We start from the raw sequence: 22,203 nt of genomic DNA on the forward strand, positions 1-22,203 counted from the left end.
ACTGTATTGAAATTGTCGGCCATATCTACATGATAATTTCATAAATGCGAATAAATTTATTTGGTACTCTTTGGCCTTGAAATATTATGCAAGCAGGGTTTCTCAACTAAGGCCGCAAAAATGTATTTTTAAGCAGGGTTTCTAAACCGGTCAGCAATTTTTTTCAAATAGTTTTTTAGCTATCCAAACTTTTACGTATGCAGGGTCCTAAACTAAGGTTCGCAAATCGTCATTATGAACTTTGCTTCTGATAAAAAATGGGAGAATCTTTGGTTTTCGATTTTTTCCCCAAAAATTATGTTTTCAAATCCTACGTATTCAGGTTTCTCGACTGAGTTCCGCAAAAAATATTTATTAAAAGGAGTTTCCACACCAGGATAGACAGCAAAAAATCTTACGTATGAACGGATTCTAGACCAAGGTTCACAAGCCCGTCTTCATGGGTTCTGCCATTCATATCTAAAATGTACGCGTATACGTATGTATGTATTGACGTATTTATCGACCATTGATTTAAATTATCTTGCATTTGAATGGTGGACCATATCGTGCATTTCAACCATTTTAAAACTTATTGAAAAACATGATTTTGCGCCGAATTGTCGTTGCGCTGAGTTGTCTGATCCGAAAGTGGGCGCTAAGTTGGTTTGCGCTGAGATGTCGATGCGCCCTTCATCCACAATACATATTACAGGCTGGTTATTAAGTATCGGTGCGTACAATTGCGCTTGTGTAGTGTCTGTGAATAGCATGCTGTCACCTGCTATAATAAAAAGCGCTTTTCCTCTTTCGCGCGTATCTGCGAGTATTGAGAGCGCCCCACCTCTTAGTAATTGACTAGTACCCGTACTAATATTTTTACTGCATTGGTTTATTTATTTCAATTACACAATAATTTATTTTTATTGTGTATTTATTAATTTATCATTATACTACATATATAGATATTTTTTCATTTCGTTTTGAAATCAATTCTATATGTACACATTAGATATTAATTATTCTTTAAAATTCGTATTATGTATTATTATCTTTTATTAAATTATTAGTAATTAAGTTATTTTCTTATTGTCAGTTTGATAGTTTTTCCATAGATATTGATATTAGTTTTTCAGTCTTTAGTTAATAATATATATATGTATGTACTTTTTTAAAGTGAATTCGTCAATTCCATGTAAATTTCAATGAAAACTATTGATGAATGAATATAAAAAACAAAACAAATTCATACTGAGAAATTTATTAATAGTTTTGCTATTTAAATGTAGATATCTCTACTTAAAACAGCTTGCACACAATGTATTTAATATTTATTGGAATATTTTTTTCATAATATTTATTGGAATACATATTTCAGTAGCAAACTGTGGACTGAAATTCAAAGGATTCACAGTTTTAAAAACTGCTACTCCCTTTAACAGAATCACTGTTTTTATTTGACTTTGCCTTTATTTTCAATATTCTTTTTGCAACCAATTTATGTTTGTTCGACTTCAAATGAATATCAAACTGCAAATCCCCAATAAATACTCGTTTGCATGTTTGACAGAAATGGGAAACGTCCCGATTAAAGCCTTCCTGATAATGAACACCCAAAGAAAACGCCTCAGGTTCAACTGGACATTTTGTATCCTTCATAAAACTTTCAATGATAGATAATGCTTTATCCTCAACATTAGTCTGCCACTGAGAGACATCAGATGTATCCAATTTATATATCGGCGGCACCTAGAATTCAGGAATGAAAATTATTAGTGAACACATATTAGAATAGTAGTAATTTTACCGAATTAATGAATACCTGACGATTTGGACATCCCAGTAATCTATTTTTAAACATTTTTCTCTGCTTCTTTGAATATCTTATGGTAGCAATTTTCAGATTATTTAAGCTTTCTTGAAATAGTTTTTGACCTTGTTCTGTTTGCCGTTCATTCTCATCCAACATCAAATAATCGTGAAATTCTTTAAAACCGATAGACTGAAAAACGCCCCTTGTATAATCAGTTGGTCTGAAGAAGAAAAGTACACACAACTTATAAAATATCATATATAATCATGTATGTACACACACACGCATTTCAAGGTTTATTTGATTTAAAAATGATTGTACGTACATACATAGATAACTTATTGAAAAATTAAATGAATCGCGGATATTTTTTTATATAAAGGTCAAAAAAAAAATGTTACGTGTAAATAATACGCAAACATGGTGACATTTTATATCATGAGATAGGTTACTGTGGTGATTCGAACCAGTTTGCACGGCGGAAGCTTAAATAGTAACTTCAGAGATATCAAAGTATGTATAATATGTAGATACATACATGCATCCAGATTTGTATACATTACAACCCACTTATTAAAATTACAACCATTAAAAAATAGGCGCACACTATCAATTTCAAGTTTCCAAATTAATTCTTTAAACAAATTTTAAATGATAAAATAAAATAAATAATAATAATTTAAATGATAAAATAATCTAGATTATTTTAATTTAATATAACAGCTTGAAGTTTTTCTTTGAACAGTAAAAAGTGCAATGTAATAGGAATTGATTGATTGCTTTGTATCAGACAAATGAATTTAATATGATACATGCAGTTTGAACCAATTGTATATTTATTGCATAACTGTATATTTAGATACCTTATTCAAATTATGTAGCTCGAATTTATGTAAACTTTGTATAAATAACAATATTTAAAAAAAAAGTAAATAAACAAATACATATGTATAAGGAAAAATTTTATTTAAAAAATACCTTATATCGGGTTGACACGACACGAAAGAACCCAGACTGAGTAACCTAATTTGATCACTTGGACGTTACTCATAAAGTGGCAACGTTCAAGTAGCGTACGTGTAACATCCAAATGACAAAATTAGCGGACTCGGTCTGAGTGCACTCGGATCGTGTCATCCATCCAATTTTACCGCAAACACCCCAGAGGGCCATTTTGGGGCGGGGCGTGCTGGGCGTTTCATGAATATGTGCAAGGCACGGCCCATCGCATGTTTAAAAGTATCTAAAAAAAACTAAGTGCCACGTGCACCACTGTGTGTTTTCGCCCTAAGTCGTTTGCGAGTATTGTCACCAATGTAGAGGTAAATATGTGTTTGTGACGTTTGCGACGTCACCATACATATTCAAGAATTCCGGAGCTTTTTATTTATTTATATTTTTCCATAATGTCATTACGGGTTGCCCCTGAGCGAAATCTATGGTATTAAACATGTACATATATAAACTTATGGATTATAAATTTTAAATCATATTCAAATAGTGGTGACAAATAGTAGATAGGATGGTGTTCTCGCAATTTTTTTGGTGAGGAACCGTTTCAACAATGAAATAAGATAAATTGGCAAACTCTGATAGGAACGGTCGACTAGGAGTCACAAATATCCAAGTCTGACCAGCAATACTATATAAATCCTCGAAATAAATTAACGTTAATCGAGGTCAACCCAGGTCCCGAATTCGGAAACCTCACGATGGTTAGCATTAGCGCAACACCGAGCTATTTAGCGTTTGCGACCATTTTTTCTTCACTATATTGCACAAATGTGAATGGATCTTCATTTTGAGAAGGCAATTTTTGACGACGCGTTATCCAATTCTGGAAGTCACACGGTGAAGTGAGCGTACGATAACGCAATGCACACCTGAGAGGGTTGTTGGCCTCGTCCACCGGTATACGACCAGGTAATAATGACTTTGTCTCATATCACATTACGTGTAAAAAGCGTAAAAATACACATCAGGGTTGAGTCGAAAGCGTACCTACGCGCACGCGATTCCCGTCCTTACGCACCCGTATACAAAGACACAATTCGCCCTCGAGGGACGAAAAGCGATGTCATTTACCTGTATGGGAAAGTTCGCAATACTGTCATGTAAATACGCAACACACAACCTGGGGCAATAGAAATCAATTTGCGACAGGTTATGCAAACGCGAACACACTGACACATACACACATTCGCACAAATTATATGTATATATGTATCAGTATGTACTTTGTATGTGATGTCTTTTATGTTACATATAATGTGCACGGTGTGTCGTGACCCTTTAAAATATCATTACAACACAGGATATGACTGACTGCCTACCAAAGATGTATGGGTTTTAAACTGTACAATTGCTTCATTGCGACTTACATACCGTGTTACATTGTAACGGACGAGCTGACAGTGTTTATACTAAACGTGGACACCTACAACGCATTTAAAATAATTTATTTAATTTAAGTATTATACCGAGGCGAAAATATACTTCAAACATGCTATACATTTAAAATTAAAAAAAAAGTTCCACCAAATAAATTTTGGCTTAATAATGCATGACACTTCCCCTAAAATGCTTTATGATTTCACAATTAGTTAGACTTGATTATATACTCAGCTGTATATGTACTTGATTTATTTTGGGTTGGGAATTTAAAACTGAATTCAAAGTTCATATGAAATATCAGGTTGCACGTACATAAGTATCTTTACAGTGCCTTGGTAAATTAAATGAAAAGCTCAGAGCCTGGGATTTTAGGATTCCCTTACAAAAACTACGGTTTCCAATATAGAACTGCTAAATTTGTGTCGAAAGGTCTAAATAATGTATATAATGTTATAATGCTGCTGGTCAGACTTGGATATTTAGGACTCCATGTTGATCGTTTCCTATCAGAGTATGCCAATTTATCTGATTTCATTGTTGCAACAGTCCCTCCATCAAATTGGCAAAAACCATCTTACCTACTATGCCACCACTATCTGAATTTGATTTATGTAAAATAAAATTTATGTACAGTCTAAATACATAAATATCTAAATGGATTAATGTATTCAGTAATCAACAGTTACTTTCGAGTTTTTCAGCATCTCGAAATTCAGCGATTTACGTAATAAATAATGCTGCGATGTTTGTTATTGGCCGTGAAGGCGCATTGGGGTATACCTGTTAGGTCTTCCTGGTACATACATATGTAAAATAAAATATGCTACAGTCAAAGTGTACATTTCGTTCGTTCATGAACATGTTAATTTTGTTCATAAACCAAGTAATCTGGCCAGTTATAGTGTTCACAAAAGAACAAATTGACAAACGAATTAGTTTGTCCATGCACAAAGTATTAGACATACGCTTAAGTACTTTCAATCGTTTGTCTTGTCCTCTTTATATATATACATATATGCTTACCCTGGGTTGCGATATTTTTAATATTAATGGTAACGGGAATTATAGAAACGTTATAATGCGGTTTCCATAGGATTTTCCATTTCAAATAATTGGCGATTTAACATTTCAAAGATTTTGACAGCCAATAGTTTGTCTGTTTAGTGATAGCTTTTGAGTGTTAGCACTTAAACTAAAACTAATATGTAGTACCTGTATGAACAAACTAGTATGTTCATAAACGAACCGGAGTGAACATTGGTTCTGTAATACATACATAGTGCACTAACATCAAAATAAGACAATACTAACAAGAAAAATAATGTGTAATAAATAATAAATGATCGCTGGATCGATAGCTAATAGAATAGACCTATTATGTATTGTGAATATTATGTAGATTAAGGATAAAAAATAAAAATATATGTATATACTAGGGAGTCCATTACCGGTAAACCGGTTTACTGGTAAATGGCCCGAAAATAGCTCGATAGTCAGTAAATTATTAATTTTACCGGTAAATTAACAAAACATATTCGCTGCGTTTTATCACAATGCCTCCTTTAGTCCGTCCCAGTGCTTCACCCAGGAGAAAAATATATACAATAATGAAAATAATGTGAACGAATTTACAAGGAATTTTCAGATTCCGATGATTATATTGCAGTAGTTCCATTTATGATTACATGTGTGTTATCAGGAAAAGATACGTCTCAGTTAGCTATTATAAATAAAACTGAAGTCAGTTTGGGAAAGGAACCTACCCAGATGAAAAAAAAACTACCCAGAAGAAATTGTGAGAAAAGAAATAAAAACTGAATTTTTTTTAAATGATGTATATCACAATTACCGGACGATAGTGTGAATACATTGTATTTTCTTAAACAACCAATGAAAAATAAATATTTTTTAGTCCTAAATAAAATATTAATTTATAAAAAAATTCTTTACCACTCATACCTTTTTTGGCAATACATCTTAGTATATAATAAATAATTTGTATTGGCGTTTGGTTAATTCTATTTAGTATAAAAAAAAGTCGTTTATTTTTATTTAAATTAAAAATCCGGTAAACCGGTAATTGATATAAAAATTATCAGCTTACCGGTAAACTGAAATTACGGTAAATTGCACTCTGTAGTATGTACTTTAAAAAAAACCTATTATATTATATAATAGAATCGATTACTTAAATTTTAATAATAATATGTAAAAAAAACATTTTTTAAGTATGAAGTTGATAACTGACATATTATGAGTAGAGACCGGAGCCACTTTGGGCCGTTCATTGCTATCATTGTTCGCCGTGCATCGTTAATTTTTATGGTGAACCTTTTTTTTTGCTATCTAGCTTTGTACTACAAAGCTAGAGAGCAAATTAACAAAGAACGGCGCAAAGTTGTTCCGCTCTTTAGTTATGAGTCGATTTAAAGCTAGTTTAGTAGAATCTTCACCATCATTGTTCGTATCATGTTCATATGTACATATGTAATCCATAGTTATTAATATTGTTATCTCTGTTACGGACATACGTACATAAATATACATACATATGTATGTACTCACTCCGAGAATGACAAAATATCTAAATTCGTCCAAGATGGCGCCCGCTGTCGACACAATTCGTTTATTACACGTCATACGAATAAAATTTGTCAAAAAATAAATTCCACTATAAATTACTAATCGAAATAAGATAATTTTATTCGATTTCACAGCAATGAACACGATGAACACAATGAACATCTTCGGACCTTCACACTTGACGGCCTCACTAAATCCAGAATTCACACATAATTTTTACCTACCGAGAAAGCGTCAGATCAATTCATCGAGTACAATATACAACATAGCGTTAGTCGGTGAAAAACCGAGATGATTAATAATTTGAAAAAAATAATAATAAGAAAGAAATGAAATGAAGCCGGTCGGACGAGACGAGACGCGACGATGATTAATAAAAACCCAGAATTACACGGCAATTTACATAATTTTTCAATATGTGTTTAGATGCACCGCTGGTGAACTACCCATGTAATTTCATCGAACGATCATTATTAGAAATTTGAATACAATGCACAAGTAATACGCCATCATTTTCTTAATAATTTCTTTTTTATTTTCATTTATCTTATTCATAGGTATGTATGTACAGATTATACCTTCATTTTGCATTAATAAATTGTGATGTATTTCATTTTTATATACATAGGTACAAAGTGATACTTCTGCCACCCCGACAATTCGGCGCGGACAAAATCGTGCCGACATTTCGGCGCAGTACAACTGAGCGCGGCGTCATTTCGGCGCACCGACATTTCAACACCGACTTCCAATGGGGATTAAAATATAATGATATAATTGCTTCTGGGTAAAGTCGTATTGACTGAACTGACTATAAACTGAAATCATTTAAGTATTAAATTATAGTTTGATTTGATAAAATATAAAAATATTTTAAACGAACTAAAAACCTCTCCATTATTAGCCCGGATAGTGTTTATTTCTTTCTACTGATTCTAAATTCAAATATTAAAAATTTTTGCATTTCGTAAAATTGATATTTTGATACGGACCCGTCATTAACGTCCTTTAAATATCAGAATTTTTCTGGATTCAATACATTCCATATACATAAATATAAGAATAATTCAATTGTATCAACGTAACGTCATTTTGAAATTCAATCGACTGTAATTCTAAATTTCCCACTTCATGGTTGGTTTTTGCTAAACTTTGGACATCATTTTCATTTATAAGAAACTGTAAATTTTATGAAGCTCATTAATGTCATTTAACTTCTTTAAAAAAAACATGCCTTGTTTTGAAGATATATTAAAGATAGATTAGAAGAAGATGGATTAGAAGAAGATGGATTAGAAGAAGATGGATTAAAAACCATTCCTTGTTTTTTCTTTCAATTAAAAATGTTTCTATTTCGTGTAATAAAGACCCTTTGCTCAACCACCTTACTTCATTTTGAATCAACAAATCATTGTGAATTTGTGATGTGTCTCAACTTCTTGCAAAACAAAAATCCAGCTTTATTTGTGTGTACCTTTAGAGTCGAAGTAATTTTAGTTTTTGAAATGAAAGTGATAAAGATGGATACAACAAAAACTAGCGAAAATTTCAACCCGTTTACTACTTACATAAGATGGTATCAATAGAAATTACAACATTTGAATAACGGATTGCTCCGGCGTGTACCACGCTATGAAACAAGCAACTTCGTTTAAAGAATTTGTTGGGATACATTTCTGGACAGTACCCCAAACTCTTAAATGTCCAAATATCATCATCCAGTTTTCCCCAGCGTTTTTTTTATATCGATCAATAGCACATATACTGGAATTGTATGTGTATATTCACCATGACATCATCTATCTATCTCATTTATTGCGATTGCTCTGGGCCCCATATGCCATTATTACGGATACGTTTGTAATCGCACACATTCACTTGCTACGTGTGTTCGACTTTCACTCTGATGTCATTCTTCTTAGAACTTTCATTAGTCGCTATTGATTTACGCTCCACTTCACCCCACGGTCACGTTTTGATAATAAATAATTAAATTGGCGAAATTCACCAATTGATCGCATCAACAAGTCAACAGCTGTGTATGTATGTGATGATAACGTAAATCAAAAGTGATCGATAAAATAGAAGCGGGGAATCTTTATAACAAACGTCATAATGTGAAATGAAGTGTTGTGAAATGAAAGTTCGTCCGCTGTAGGAAGACACTTAGGAAAAACGTACATGCTGTCTCTTACACCGCATCTCGACCAATAGCACTTCTGGCAGATAGTAGAACATTGTACGCGCGAAATGCTGTCGAAATGGGGTGTAAAGGACAATATGTGCATTTTACCTAAGTGTATTCTTACAGCGGATTGACTATAGGCAATTGCTATTTATTATAGTAAGGTAGAGTCTGTTCAAGAAAAGAGCGACCTGGGTGACAGTATTAGTGTATATACATGCAGTGGTCATTAGTTTCGCTTCGGCGTTCGACGTAGGAGGACGTATCTTCGCTTTTTCATACACGGTGGTTACAAAGTTCCCAACACATAAGTAATATAAAAAAAATTGTTAGTTTTTTCAACAATGTAAAAGTATAGGTATAATGCAGTCGTGCATGATGTAGTGGTGCGGCATGTGCGTTCCGGTATTTCCCTCCGCCAAAACCAGATAATAATCCAAAAAAACCCGTCAATTCCGTTTCAAAATTCTAGAAAAATTACTTATTTCAATAATTGAAAAAATTACTACTTTTAAGTTTCTTGTACCATTTTATATTTTCTGTTTTTATTTGTATTTGTTCTTGTACTATTTTATATTTTGTATTTTTATTTTTATTTGTTTTTGTACTTTTTTATATTACGTAATATATATATATATATATAAATAAATTTAGATAACAAAAAAGTTCCTTTTGTTTCATTTTTGGGAAAAACTTAAAAAAATTAATATATATATATATATATATATATATATATATATATATATATATATATATATATATATATATATATATATATATATATATATATATATATATATATATATATATATATATATATATATATATATATATATATATATATATATATATGCGTAACGCATACTTTGCAGTCAACCGGTAGCTACGAACACTGTCAACCAAGTCGCTCGTTTCTTGAATAGACTTAGTTGGAAAAAACACCTCAAGGAATTCAATTGTGAGGGTAGATTCTCAAAACATAGGGCAAGGGTTCCCAACCGGTCGATCGCGAAGCAGCATTTGGTCGATCTCTATTACGATTGTGCATTTTGAAAATAATAATTATTTCCATATTTTAAAATAAAATATAAACACCAATTAATTCGATCGGATATATGTAGGTACATATGTAAAGCGTTTCGGAGAAGGAATTTTTTTAAGTCTTTTGAAGTTGAGACAAATTTGTAAATTCATAATGAAGTAAAGTGGTTGATTAAATGATATGTTTTTGTTAGGATTCTAGAGTTTTTGCCTGAAATTGGAACATTTTCAAGCGAGTAAAAGTATAATAATGTGACGTATCTTCAAAAAAGGAACGGTTTTTAAAACAAAAAAAAAAATTATCATGAAATATGTATGTACATGAAATTTGCAGCTTATGTATTAATTGTTGTTAATATTTTATTTTAAAATATGGAAGAAATTATTATTTTAAAAATGCACAATCGTAATTGAGATCGACCGGTTGGGAACATAATCTTTCTATCAACACGGTCGAAAAATATCATGGACATTTTTAACACTCGCGAAACTATTTAATAATAATAATAAAAAGCAATGCATCCGTCGATCTTTGTGTATTTATTTGCTATTCTTGTGTATTTATTGCTAAGACATTTTATTTATGAAAGTGAGCACCTCTGAAGTAAGTACACATGTACTTACATAGAAGAAACAAACCGAAAGATGTCTTTTACATCATACATATGTAGATAAATAACAGCTTACATACCTACTAACATTGTATGTATGTATGTATATAAAGCTTTATTTGACTCCTTCAAACTTGACGTTCAAATTGTTGCTTCTTCTGTGCATACGAGATTTTTAAAAGCTTTTATTTAGTTTGTATATGAACATACATATATGTATGTAGTAGATGTAGGTTAGCTTCTTATTAAATACGATCTACTTTCAAATAAAATTTCCCATCTATATATGTACATATGTATGTATGTGAGTATGTATTTATAAATTTACTTACTTTCCATCTTGCACCCTTCCTTTATTATATTTGTCATGAAAATCTAAAAGTTCATTGACTAGACCCTCTTCAACCATTGTATTAACACGATCATTTAGCCGTTGGTCGAGCACATCCTGAAATAAAAAAAAAATCATAAAACTATTGCGGTAAAAATCGAACATGTATCATTTTTTACACTGTGTACATACATACACACTGAAGAAGTGAAACTTCCTTATCGAAAATCTACATACATACACATTAACACTTGCCGCACTGTGATGGATAGCGAGTGACCAGTACTTATAATTTATTTTATTTTTCCAAATATACTGATGCGGGGTCTTAATATTTTATGTATTCCACATCAAAACCTATATGATTCGAATTATGTCATTACGATATAAATAATAATTGTAAATAGGTTTTTGAGCTCTTTTTCCTATTATGCTGTACATTAACACTAGAATAATATGATACTATGATTACTAACAAAATCAAATTAAAATTGTAAAATAGAAAATGATTACTAGATAAGTAGCTATTAAAATAGATATAAGATGTATTTTGAGCATAATTTAGTAATAATAAAAGGCATTTAAAAATCAAAAAATCAATTACGATATAAGACAATATACAAAAAACCTAATTAAGAAATCACCAATTCTCTTCGTAAACTTTGATCATGAGTATGGCAAAGTGCTCAATCTGCCATAGCGAGAGGGGGGCGAAACGGGAAAAAAAGATCAGAACAGGGATAGTGGACAAATGGGATAGTGTGGACTATAGACGAAGATGCAGTATTGTCAAACGTGTCTATTACGATTATTTTTCACTTATATTTCACTTAGATTTCCACTTATATTCAGTGGTCTGGTCGGGCCAGGTCGGGCTTGGTCACCGCCCTGGCACTATGATTGATATGAAAATTGTTTTTCGAGTAAAATTAAATAAATATTTTGGGTAATATGTATGTCATATCAAATTTTGTATACCAAACATTTTGAGCAGACTCTCATTCTTATATTTGGTGACCACAACCAAATAGTAACCTGAACAAGCTTGAAAGACAACAACGTTTTGACAAAATAACATGTTAAAATTTCATTTTTTTGGCATATACCTATACATGCGTATTAGTGTTTCCAATCCCGGAAGGTTACTTCAGCACCGGGATTGCGGTGCTGGGAATTTCCGATCCCGGGTCCCGGTGCTAGCACCGGGATTTCAAATGTATAAGAAAAAAAAGTTCAATTGCATGTTTTCATATTTCAAAAACGTTCAATTGCATTTTGCAAACTCTCCCGAAGTTTCAAGCAAAAAATACTCCCCTATTGGCGTACTAATTTTGAGAGTTTGGCTACATTCTTTAAATTTTCGGTTCGTATCCATAAATTTCTAAGATTAAATAATACACATCCGAAAATGTAATTAAATACAGTAAAAAAACATCACTTTGATTCCTTGATATGCTTTTTACAAATAGTTTGTACCGTCTAGTAATTATTCATCAAAACAATCCACCTAATATAAAAACTGCAATTACATTGATTTTATATAAAAGAATTCGGATGTGACCAACCCACGACTTTTTCTATGTAATCACACATATTGGCTATGAGCATTTTCGATACAAATTGAACACAAATGTTATTACAAATGGGAAACTTAAACAATATAAAAGTTCTACTACCGGTTTACAAATTCTGACCAAAACCTATATACATAAATCAACTCTACATAAAGAATACAAATATAAATTTTCAGCTTAATATGTTCAGAGGTGTGGAACGCATCACAACATTTTTTACTTTTCTAAGAGAATAAATCCCACTTTGATTGATATTTAGTTTTTTTTTTTTTTTTCATCATATTGATACAACAATTATACTTGAATAAATAAGCATCACATATGTTTAAGGGGTCGAAAAAGATAGTGGAAGAAAAATCATCGAACAAGAGTAAACTGCCACTTCCGGTTGACGGATGCTCATCAAACAAAATTTATAAATAACTTGGTATTAAACTTAAAATTCTAGACATGAAATTTCAATTCAATAAACCAAAGAGTTTCTGAGAAAAACATAAAAAAAAAATTGATTCTCTAGAGTAAAAGTACTACTTTCGGTTTAGGAAAAAATATTTTAAAAATATTAGGGTACAAAATTAATAGTTTCTATTATGTACATATAAAAAAAATTAAAATCCGATTCGATTAGCGGTTTGGGAGATATTTGAATTCAAAAACAAAAAAAAAGACATTATTTTTTCCATTTATTGCACTTATTTAATATTATTCGATTAAGTGATTTTTATCGCTAATGACAATAATTAACCTCGCAGATTTTGCTTTATTTAAACTTGAAACAGACATTTTAACTGGACGCACAGTACAGTGGCTAACGGATTTTTATAGCACAGTAAGGCAAGTGTCAAGTAAAAAAAAGGTAAGGTTTCATTGTCGTCCCCCCCCCCCCCAACTCGGCGTAACGAGAGATTCAGTTACAAACTTACATTATGCAAGATTTTTAGCATATAAACTTGACAACATACAAAAATCAAAATTACACAAACACTACATATGTATATTATATCAGGGGCTTACAACTTTATTAAATACATGACGAAAGAAAGATATAGAGAGATACAATAGAACATTGAATAAAAAAAAATAATATATTATAAAAGAAGGCATGAAACGAAAATAAAAATATACAAAAAGTAATTTAAAATAGTAAAAATAATATGTAAAAAAGAATTTTATAAAATTCCCAGTGTTGCTACCCGGCTTTGCCCATGTTTTTGTGACCGGACAAATAATAAAAATACTGACCATCTATGCATATTAAAATACTGACTATAAATTGATAAATATCTAAGGAACAAATACTCGAATAAATAAATAATAAATCAAAATTTTTTGTTTTATTTTTGTTAAGTGGGGTAATATTGTCAGTGAAAATATATTTTCACTAGTGTTTTAGTGATATCATAACCGAATACTTTCGCACTAGTGACTAGTACCTACATGCACATACATATACATATGTAACTTAAAAATGGTGCGATTTTGTTGTAACATGTGTATATGTACTTATATGATGATCGAATAATAACTTACCGGACAAATAATAAAAATACTGACCATCTATACATATTACAATACTTCACAAAATTATTTACGAGTTAACAAGTATACAAATCAGTCAGTTTATTGAGCAAAAACATGTAGTGATAAATTAAGAATATTCTCGAAATTTTTGAGATTCTAATAAACGATTTCTCGAGATACGAGAATCTCGAATTTTCATAATAAAATATTCTCGAGAAACGAGAATCAAAATTTCTCGAGAATTCTCGAGAAATCTCGAGACGAGATTTCTCGATCACAACCTCTAGTTTCAGAGCCATTTGAAGATTTTTTTCCCATATTTCAACTTTCAACTCTAGGAAAATCATAATGCACAATGAAATTCCAATATCTTTAATACATACATATGTATATGAAGAACCACGAATTGTGTTTTAGAATCCTTGGATACACTTTCATCTTGAGCAACACCGGCTAGTTACCAACAGTTCAAATCAGCCAGGTATCATGTATTAATCTGAACTTAACCACACACACTTCAAGGCAAGATTAGTCATGCATATTGGTTTAGGAATAATTTAAATTTACACCGCAAGGCACTTGCATTATTTCGGGAAACGCACATGGATATTCTGATGACCCGAGGGTCAACGGAAACATTAGTCGTTATCATGCGAATAAACGCGAACGAAATTACGAAAAATTTCGCTACAATTAGGGTTAAAAGCGTCGTTTGCAAGCGAATTTTAAAATGCACGACACCCGTTTCCGCCACAAATTCGAGGATGTGCGAGGATACCATCGACCGGTGTGTCCTTTTGAATATTTGGCACTATTAAATCACCATATTGGGATGTGTTTGACAGGAAACATTATAAGCGATAATTGAAATCGAAAGCGACGTCATAGATTGAACTTGACATTTGGGAGGTAGATAAAAGGGCACCGATGAAATTATTCTGCACGCTGAGCACGAAATGGTGAAACCATTTACATATGTATTTATGTATGTAGTGTACACAACCACTATTCACACAGGTTCAAAAAATATGTGACAAGGATTGATAACGCTAAAAGATAAGCAAACAAAATTATCGCGTAATGAAATGTGAAATGTGGTTTTGAATTGCAAAACGCTCATTTATACATACGTATGTCTGTACATATTGTGGTACCCTGACTTTTGCGCGACAGACAAAAGCGCCTCGACATTACCGCGCGGCGACAAAACCACTCCAGAATAAATATAGAAATAACACTTTCAACTTCAATTTCATTAATATAACTGAAGTATAATCCATTAGTAATTTCGCGCTTTCATTGTCAATTTAAGCACCGCATCTGGCCGCCTAGGGGCGCATGCGGTGACGTCATTACCCATCTTGTACATATCGTAAAAGTTGAAATTGTTATTTTAATTTTTTCATATATTATGGCGCAGTTTTGTCACCGACCGCTTTTTGATGGAGTGGTTTTGTCTGCGGGCGGTTTTGTCTGCGGGCGGTTTTGTCTGCGGGCGGTTTTGTCACCGCGCGGTAATGTCGGGGCGCTTTAATACCGAGCGGTTTTGACTGGACACAATATCATTTAGATGATATATGTATGTATATGTACATATGAGTCGCTATAATTGAAAGTGGCATAAGTCCACTTTTCTTCATTTCGAGAAATATCTCGCAAAACAATATTTAAAAATACTGGTGGCCTGTAACACGTTTATTCTGGTTTTCCGAGATTCTGGACATATCGAATTGAAAGAAGTGATAACAATTTGTGAATTAATTCAAACAGAAATAGTGTTTTTGGAAATGAAAATTGGACTACTGCCACTATCAAATATAACGGCTCATATTGTATATCAAAACCTCATCCGTCACGAAAAGCTAGTTTTAAACTTTGATTTGAACACCAAATTTGATATCTCACGGTACCGTAACTTGTACCTCAGGTTGGGTTTTGGTAAGGCTCGAAGCCCAAGATCGAAGAACTACCATACAAAAGCGCGCCGGGAACACTGTGCAAGTGCGTTTGTCCGCTATATAATTCCGCAGTTTTCAACGCTAAACAGTCTAATTTGGGTCAAAGGACTTCGATATATAGGGGCGAAGTCCGGATATGCCCGAAACGCCGGCCAGTTCCAAATGAAATACGAATAAAAATAATTGGAATAGTCTACCTAATGAATTAGTAGCTTCTACATAGTAACCTGAACTTTTTTAAAAATAAAATTGATGGTTTCCTAAAAATTGATGGGTTTTTGTAGTTATTCTTTTTCGGTTACTGTTATTTTCTTTCTATTTCCTATTATTGTATCTATTTGCATTTTAATATGTTTCAATTTCTATCTTTGTATTTTACAAAATTTTATACACATGTTTTATTTATTGCTTTGTAATTTTTTAAATTGATTAACAAGTCTTTTTTTTTTTGAAAATTTGTGGCTGTTATTTTTTTTAATTTTACACGTATCACAAAAAATCAGCCTGCTGCGCATGAACATCAGACTCCTCATTTTGATGCATTTTGTTGTTCCTTTTTTTGCTTTACATTTAATTATTCAATCTTTATTAAAAGTTATTTCTTCTTTGTTTTTATTTTATTTCATTGTTATACTTTATTTTAGAGATTTTTTTTCGTATTAATATTATGCTATGTACATACGATGTAATGGTGTTTGTTTCTGTTAAAAAAAAATCGAGAAATTGGGAGAGCGTTTTTTTTAAGGACAACTGACTTTTAATGATCCGTAGGGAAACCGACAAAGCCGAATACGCTCAATTAATCAGAATTTATTATCAAATTGATGCTCAGTGAGCAAAAATCTACATGAAACTTTAGATTTTATCGCAGATACAATTGAAATAGTGACTTTTGGATAGCAACTGAAAAGCCTCTTTAAAATTTAATACGAATAAAACATACACACTGTATATACAAATAATAACATTAAGTCGGAAAATAATTACTTGTGCATTTCGGCAGACCAACCGTGAAGGACACCTTTTTGCACAGAGCCACTGAACTTTAGAAAAAAATATATCAATATAAGTTATAACTAAAGCCCGGACCCTGAGGGGGCCGTTTATTGTTCAAATGGTGTAAATGCACTGTTAAAGGTTTGCCGAACCTTTTTTACAAAGCATTTACAACAATTGAACAATAAACGGCACGCTTCCGGTCCTACCTCTAGTTATTATTTATTATTATTTAATAGTTTTGGACCATTGTGGCATTACAGGAAGAACCTAATGCGCCACAATGGCCTAGTTATAACTAAGGATATACGCTCGAGTGCTATTTCCCATGAAATAAGGGGTTGCCTATTGTCAACTCTTTTTTTTGCTCTCTAGCTTTGTACATATGTAGGTTGTTTGAAGGTATTATAACTTATAAGTTATAACTAGAGATAGGCGCGGAAGCGTGCTTTTTGTACAAAAAATCGGAGTTTTGGGTCTTTTTCCCCGAAAGAGGGCAAACTACAAAGCTAGAGAGCAAAAAAAAGCTTCACCATAAAAATGAACAATGGTGCGCAGGGTCGTGCCGAAGCTTAGTTATAACCAGAGATCGGCGCTTGAACGTGCTTTTTGGACAAAAAGTAGGAGTTTTTGAGCCATTTTCCACGAAAGAGCGCAAACTACAAAGCTAGAAGAGCAAAAAAAAGGGTTCACCATAAAAATGAACAATGGTGCGCAGGGTCGCGCCGAAGCTTAGTTATAACCAGACATAGGCGCGAACATGCGCTGAAACGGGTTCCTATTTGAGGGTTCCTTATCGTTCATACAAACTTGTAAATTGTATGAGAAATTGTAAATCAGGTACAATAATATAGGTGTCCCAAATAATAATAAGTATTTTTCGTTATTATAAATATGTATAACCTGTTCACAGCAAAGCCATAATATAATAGACGAAGTATATCGTAAAGGTCCTCCTAAAGCAGATCCTCCACTTTGACTGCGTTGTTCATCCAACATATCGCTGTGGCGTTTACCGGCACGACCCCAAATCTCAAGTGATCTGGAAAGAAAATAAACAAAAACCTAAATCAAATCATTAAAGTTATATTTCCCTTGTATTTATAAATATAAGTGGATTGCTGTTGCGTAAATAAACCGTTTAAAGATAATATCTCTTTAATTTATCTTCAAACATACATACATACATACATACATACATATGTACATATACATACATTTGTAATGTTTACCTACAAAGTAGTACTATGAATGAATTGTTAGGTTATCAAAACGTGCTAAGGGGTAAGAACCTCTCGATATACACCTGATATAATATAGCAGATAAATGACAGGTACAGGTTGACAACCCCGAATCACAAAAAAAAAAATAATAATACATAATATTATGTGTTAAGAAGAATGTATATTATTGTTTTTTGCTCGCAGCAGCGAAGGTCGACCACACTAGCTTATTATTCGTAACATTGAAATTTGGGAACATTCCGTATTGAAAAACGTTTAAAACATGTCCATAACGATTTAGAAAGGATTTAATAGTAGAATCTATATGCGATTATAGGTTTGGAATTAAGTTGTGGAAGTATTTGAAAAACGTAAACAACCTTGTCAGAAAATGTAACGATCGGTAAGTATAAAATGCCCAAAGATATTTATTACTTATATATGTAATTATCATACCCATAAATTATATAAACGTTTAAAATTAAATTAAAAATATATTCCGCACCATTTTAAAATAATAAACGATCCCTAGTACTGATTATAAACAAAACCAGAATTTTCAAAGAAAAAATTGGTTAATATTTATTACACTCACTACGTTTAATTGTATTCAAAAACTACACAAATTCCGGTTCCTCAGTAATCAAATCTAGTAATTAGCATAAGACATAGACAAACGACGTAATAGTTACGAGATTGTCGTCAGTTCTTTCGAAGCGACCAGGACACGAAAATGAAGGCTTGTCTCGTAGATACGACAATTTGAATACATTTTAATTATATAATTTAATTCTTTAAGCGACCGCAACGAGTTCATGGACGACGGGTGAAGAGCCGCTATTGATTTAATTCAATCGAAGATCGTATCACATTATATACATAGGTAATATGTATGTATAATAAATACTTAAAATTTGAAATTCAAACAGCGCTGGATTCTGTGAGCGTGACAGGTGTTTGAAGTACATAAACACATACAAATATGTATTTATATACATATTTATGTATTTACAAATAATACATAGTAATAGCCGATCTCTAAAGCTTTTCTAGCCCTTTAGCAACGTATCATCGCTCCTGAGAGCCGACCTTCGATAGGGCCGGATATTACAGGTAAAAAAAAATCACTGGCTCCATTCATCTCTACGCACGTTCAAGGAAAACGCGTATTGGGAACGTAACAGAATATGTAATGGGCCGCAACACCTGTTCAGATCGCGGAAATATTTGTGACGAAAACGAGTCTCTATTCCGCAGATCCTAACACGTAAAACTAGTTATCACAAACGAATGTGTCTGGAAAATAAAAACTGAAAGTTTGGAGTCCAAACCGCATGCATGACTTCTGATGTTTTGGGTGACCTGATTGCGTTCAAATTATGGTAGAATCCAAATACACACAAAAAATGATACTTTGCTTACACCTTTAATGTTGCTCATTAAAAACAGTGACAGGTTTTGGGGTATATGAATGAATGTTCCGATGTTGATAAATATACAGCAATAGGAAATTATGTGGATTATATGGATGTAACATTGTTTATAACAATAATAATGAGTTCGAGAAAAAAGTTAAAAGCCTGTGTATACGAGGAATTGTTGATTTATCGAAATGATAATGCTGTTAGTTTGCCTACTAATGCATTTGAACAATAATCTACATATTCACTCGTCATCGCATAAAGGTTCACTCGGTAATCTAGTGTCACGTTAACTCAATGGAATCCAACTTATAATGAGTTTTGAATTCTCTGTCGTAAGAACGCATTAAAAATTTTTTCCCAGTACAGTGTTTCTTAGTTGTGTATTGTACTCAGGCCCACGCCTACCATATGTACAAACGTGTGCAACGCACATAGGCGGCCGAAAGAAACGAGAATCGAAAAAATTGCATATATGTATTTTCTTAAAAAATACGAAAAAAGACATCGTACTTTTTAAATTGCATTTAGGTTGTATTTTTTAAAGGGCGGATAGGAAGCGCGCCGTTCATTGTTAATTGTTCGGTGTGCTTTGTTAAATTTTATGACGAACCTTTTTTTTTCAAATAAAGAACCAAAACGCCCTGATTCCTGGAAAAAGCACGCTTCCAATCCGCCCTTTAGTCTTGTTGTAGACTTGTGAATTACTGTTGCAAGTTACAACTTGTAACACACCCGAACTACATTTCGGGGAAATAGCGGGATAGCAGGTATAGCTTCGGTCGGCATAGATATAGGTCTTTTATGTACTATTATCTTTGCGACTGCCAGATTTATTTCTTCAAGGATGTTGAATATTGGCTGGTCATCGGAAGAACAATGTCCTAGATTTGGGACTGGGGGTAAAAACACTATATTTTCATGAATGAACACAGTGCCGTAGTAACGCATTGGCAACGGGGCGGTTGCCAAGGGCGTTGGATCCGAGGGGTGCCTTACGCACCCTCGCCTATTTTTTTATTTTTATTAAATTATCAAAAACTATTTAAGATTGATCAGCGGTCAAGACCGATCAAATTTAAGCATATTAACAATAGAATATGAATTAGTGAATAAAATAAACTTTGATAGCGAAATAGTAGACTTTGATAACGTCAAAATACGAAAAATAATTAATGAATTGAGTTAATAAACTAAATTGAAAAGTAATATTGAGACTATTCGTTTGAAACTTTCAAGTTCTAATATTTTCGTTTTGTTTTCAAATTTTTCAACTGGAACTTCAGCATCAATTCAATGCTTTCATTATACGCTTTTTGTACCTACCTATGTATTTTGAAAAAAAATTCCGTCTGCGCCGCTTTTTTTTCTTTACACTGTAGAAATAATAATTAAATTTAAAATAAAATACACTTTTATATTATCCAATATAAATTTATCTCGTCAAAAACATTGCTACGGCTCTGAATTGAACTTCAAAATGTTCAGTCTCTTTGTCGTCTGGTCCTGTTCAGAACTAAACGTTTTTGTTATCCGTCTGTTTTTCTGGTTAATTTTTATTGTGATTAAAATTTTATAAAACTATATTTCTCACAAATATTTATCACAAAGTAAGATTTTTGCACTTCTCGTATGCATTTAATTTTTGCATGCCAGTAGTGCAAAACATTTAATAAAAGCTGATAAAATTAAAGATCGGCTGATTTGTTAGCACACAGGCGGCCGAACTCCTAGGCGCGGGCCTGATTGTACTGGCAACCAAATCTAAAAAATGTATACAGCAATGTGTACAAGTTCGTTCACATTACATGACAATTATTTAGGTCATAGTTTGGTAGGTTATGTTGTGCCTATGGACATAAACATACATTAATTGTGTCATCTGGTAATCGGAAAAGTTTTGCAAGCTATGTGAAGATGTAGTACACTGTGCTGAGAATTCGGTTATTTTTTCATATTGAATAGTCTTAGCATAGTGAAATGTGTGTGTACTATAATAGTATAATGGATCAAATTATGCTAGTATGAATATTTTACTTCAAAATTATTGTTGCAGTAAAACTAGTATGAAATTTGATATAGGTATTGTATATTGATGGCTTTTGATAAATTTTACCTTAGTTAATTCAATACTTATAAGTTATTAACATGCAGATGTCTAGAACTGTCAAATAATGTGGTTTTCAAAGGCCATAAATGATAGAAATTTATATTCACTGCTCACTCAATCCAAAGGTACATATTAATATTAGTATCTTTATACAGACCGTTTCAAGTATTCTCTCTTCCTTCATTCGCATCTACATATCATATTCAAATTATAAATATTTAATCAATAATCTACACACTTCCTAAAAGATTTCACCAAATCTAAATATTCCTTCGTTGATTTAAACTATAATCAGAAATAGTGTTGGATGCCTCTGAAAGTCACATTTTTTTTGGGCAAAAATTTAAATTTTCGCCATACAATAGATTCAACTTGAACCTTTTCAGCTCGTTGACATTTTTGTCCGAGACGATTTCACTTCCTGGACTGTCTGCGGCGTACGACCAGTTTATACGGTATCTG

At 32.3% G+C, this 22,203-nt stretch overlaps 2 protein-coding genes across 2 annotated transcripts in view; both read right to left on the reverse strand.

Moving 5' to 3' along the window:
- Positions 1 to 22,203, reverse strand: part of LOC143915365 (cytochrome c oxidase subunit 6B1-like) — a 192,392-nt gene that overhangs the window by 44,677 nt on the left and 125,512 nt on the right. The gene's annotated exons all lie outside the window — the stretch shown is intronic.
- The window catches only part of LOC143915345 (tRNA dimethylallyltransferase-like), a 168,058-nt gene continuing 147,053 nt past the window's right edge, over positions 1,199 to 22,203 (reverse strand). Inside the window, exons 4-7 of the mRNA XM_077435961.1 lie at positions 17,890 to 18,028; positions 10,939 to 11,054; positions 1,802 to 2,012; positions 1,199 to 1,728 (exon numbers count right to left, since the gene is read on the reverse strand). Coding sequence (XP_077292087.1) covers positions 1,396 to 1,728; positions 1,802 to 2,012; positions 10,939 to 11,054; positions 17,890 to 18,028 — 799 coding nt within the window. The 3' untranslated portion in view covers positions 1,199 to 1,395. The remainder of the gene's footprint in view (positions 1,729 to 1,801; positions 2,013 to 10,938; positions 11,055 to 17,889; positions 18,029 to 22,203) is intronic.

This window comes from Arctopsyche grandis, chromosome 1 (genome assembly GCF_051622035.1).
Source record: "Arctopsyche grandis isolate Sample6627 chromosome 1, ASM5162203v2, whole genome shotgun sequence".
NCBI classification, from domain to species: Eukaryota; Metazoa; Arthropoda; class Insecta; order Trichoptera; family Hydropsychidae; genus Arctopsyche; species Arctopsyche grandis.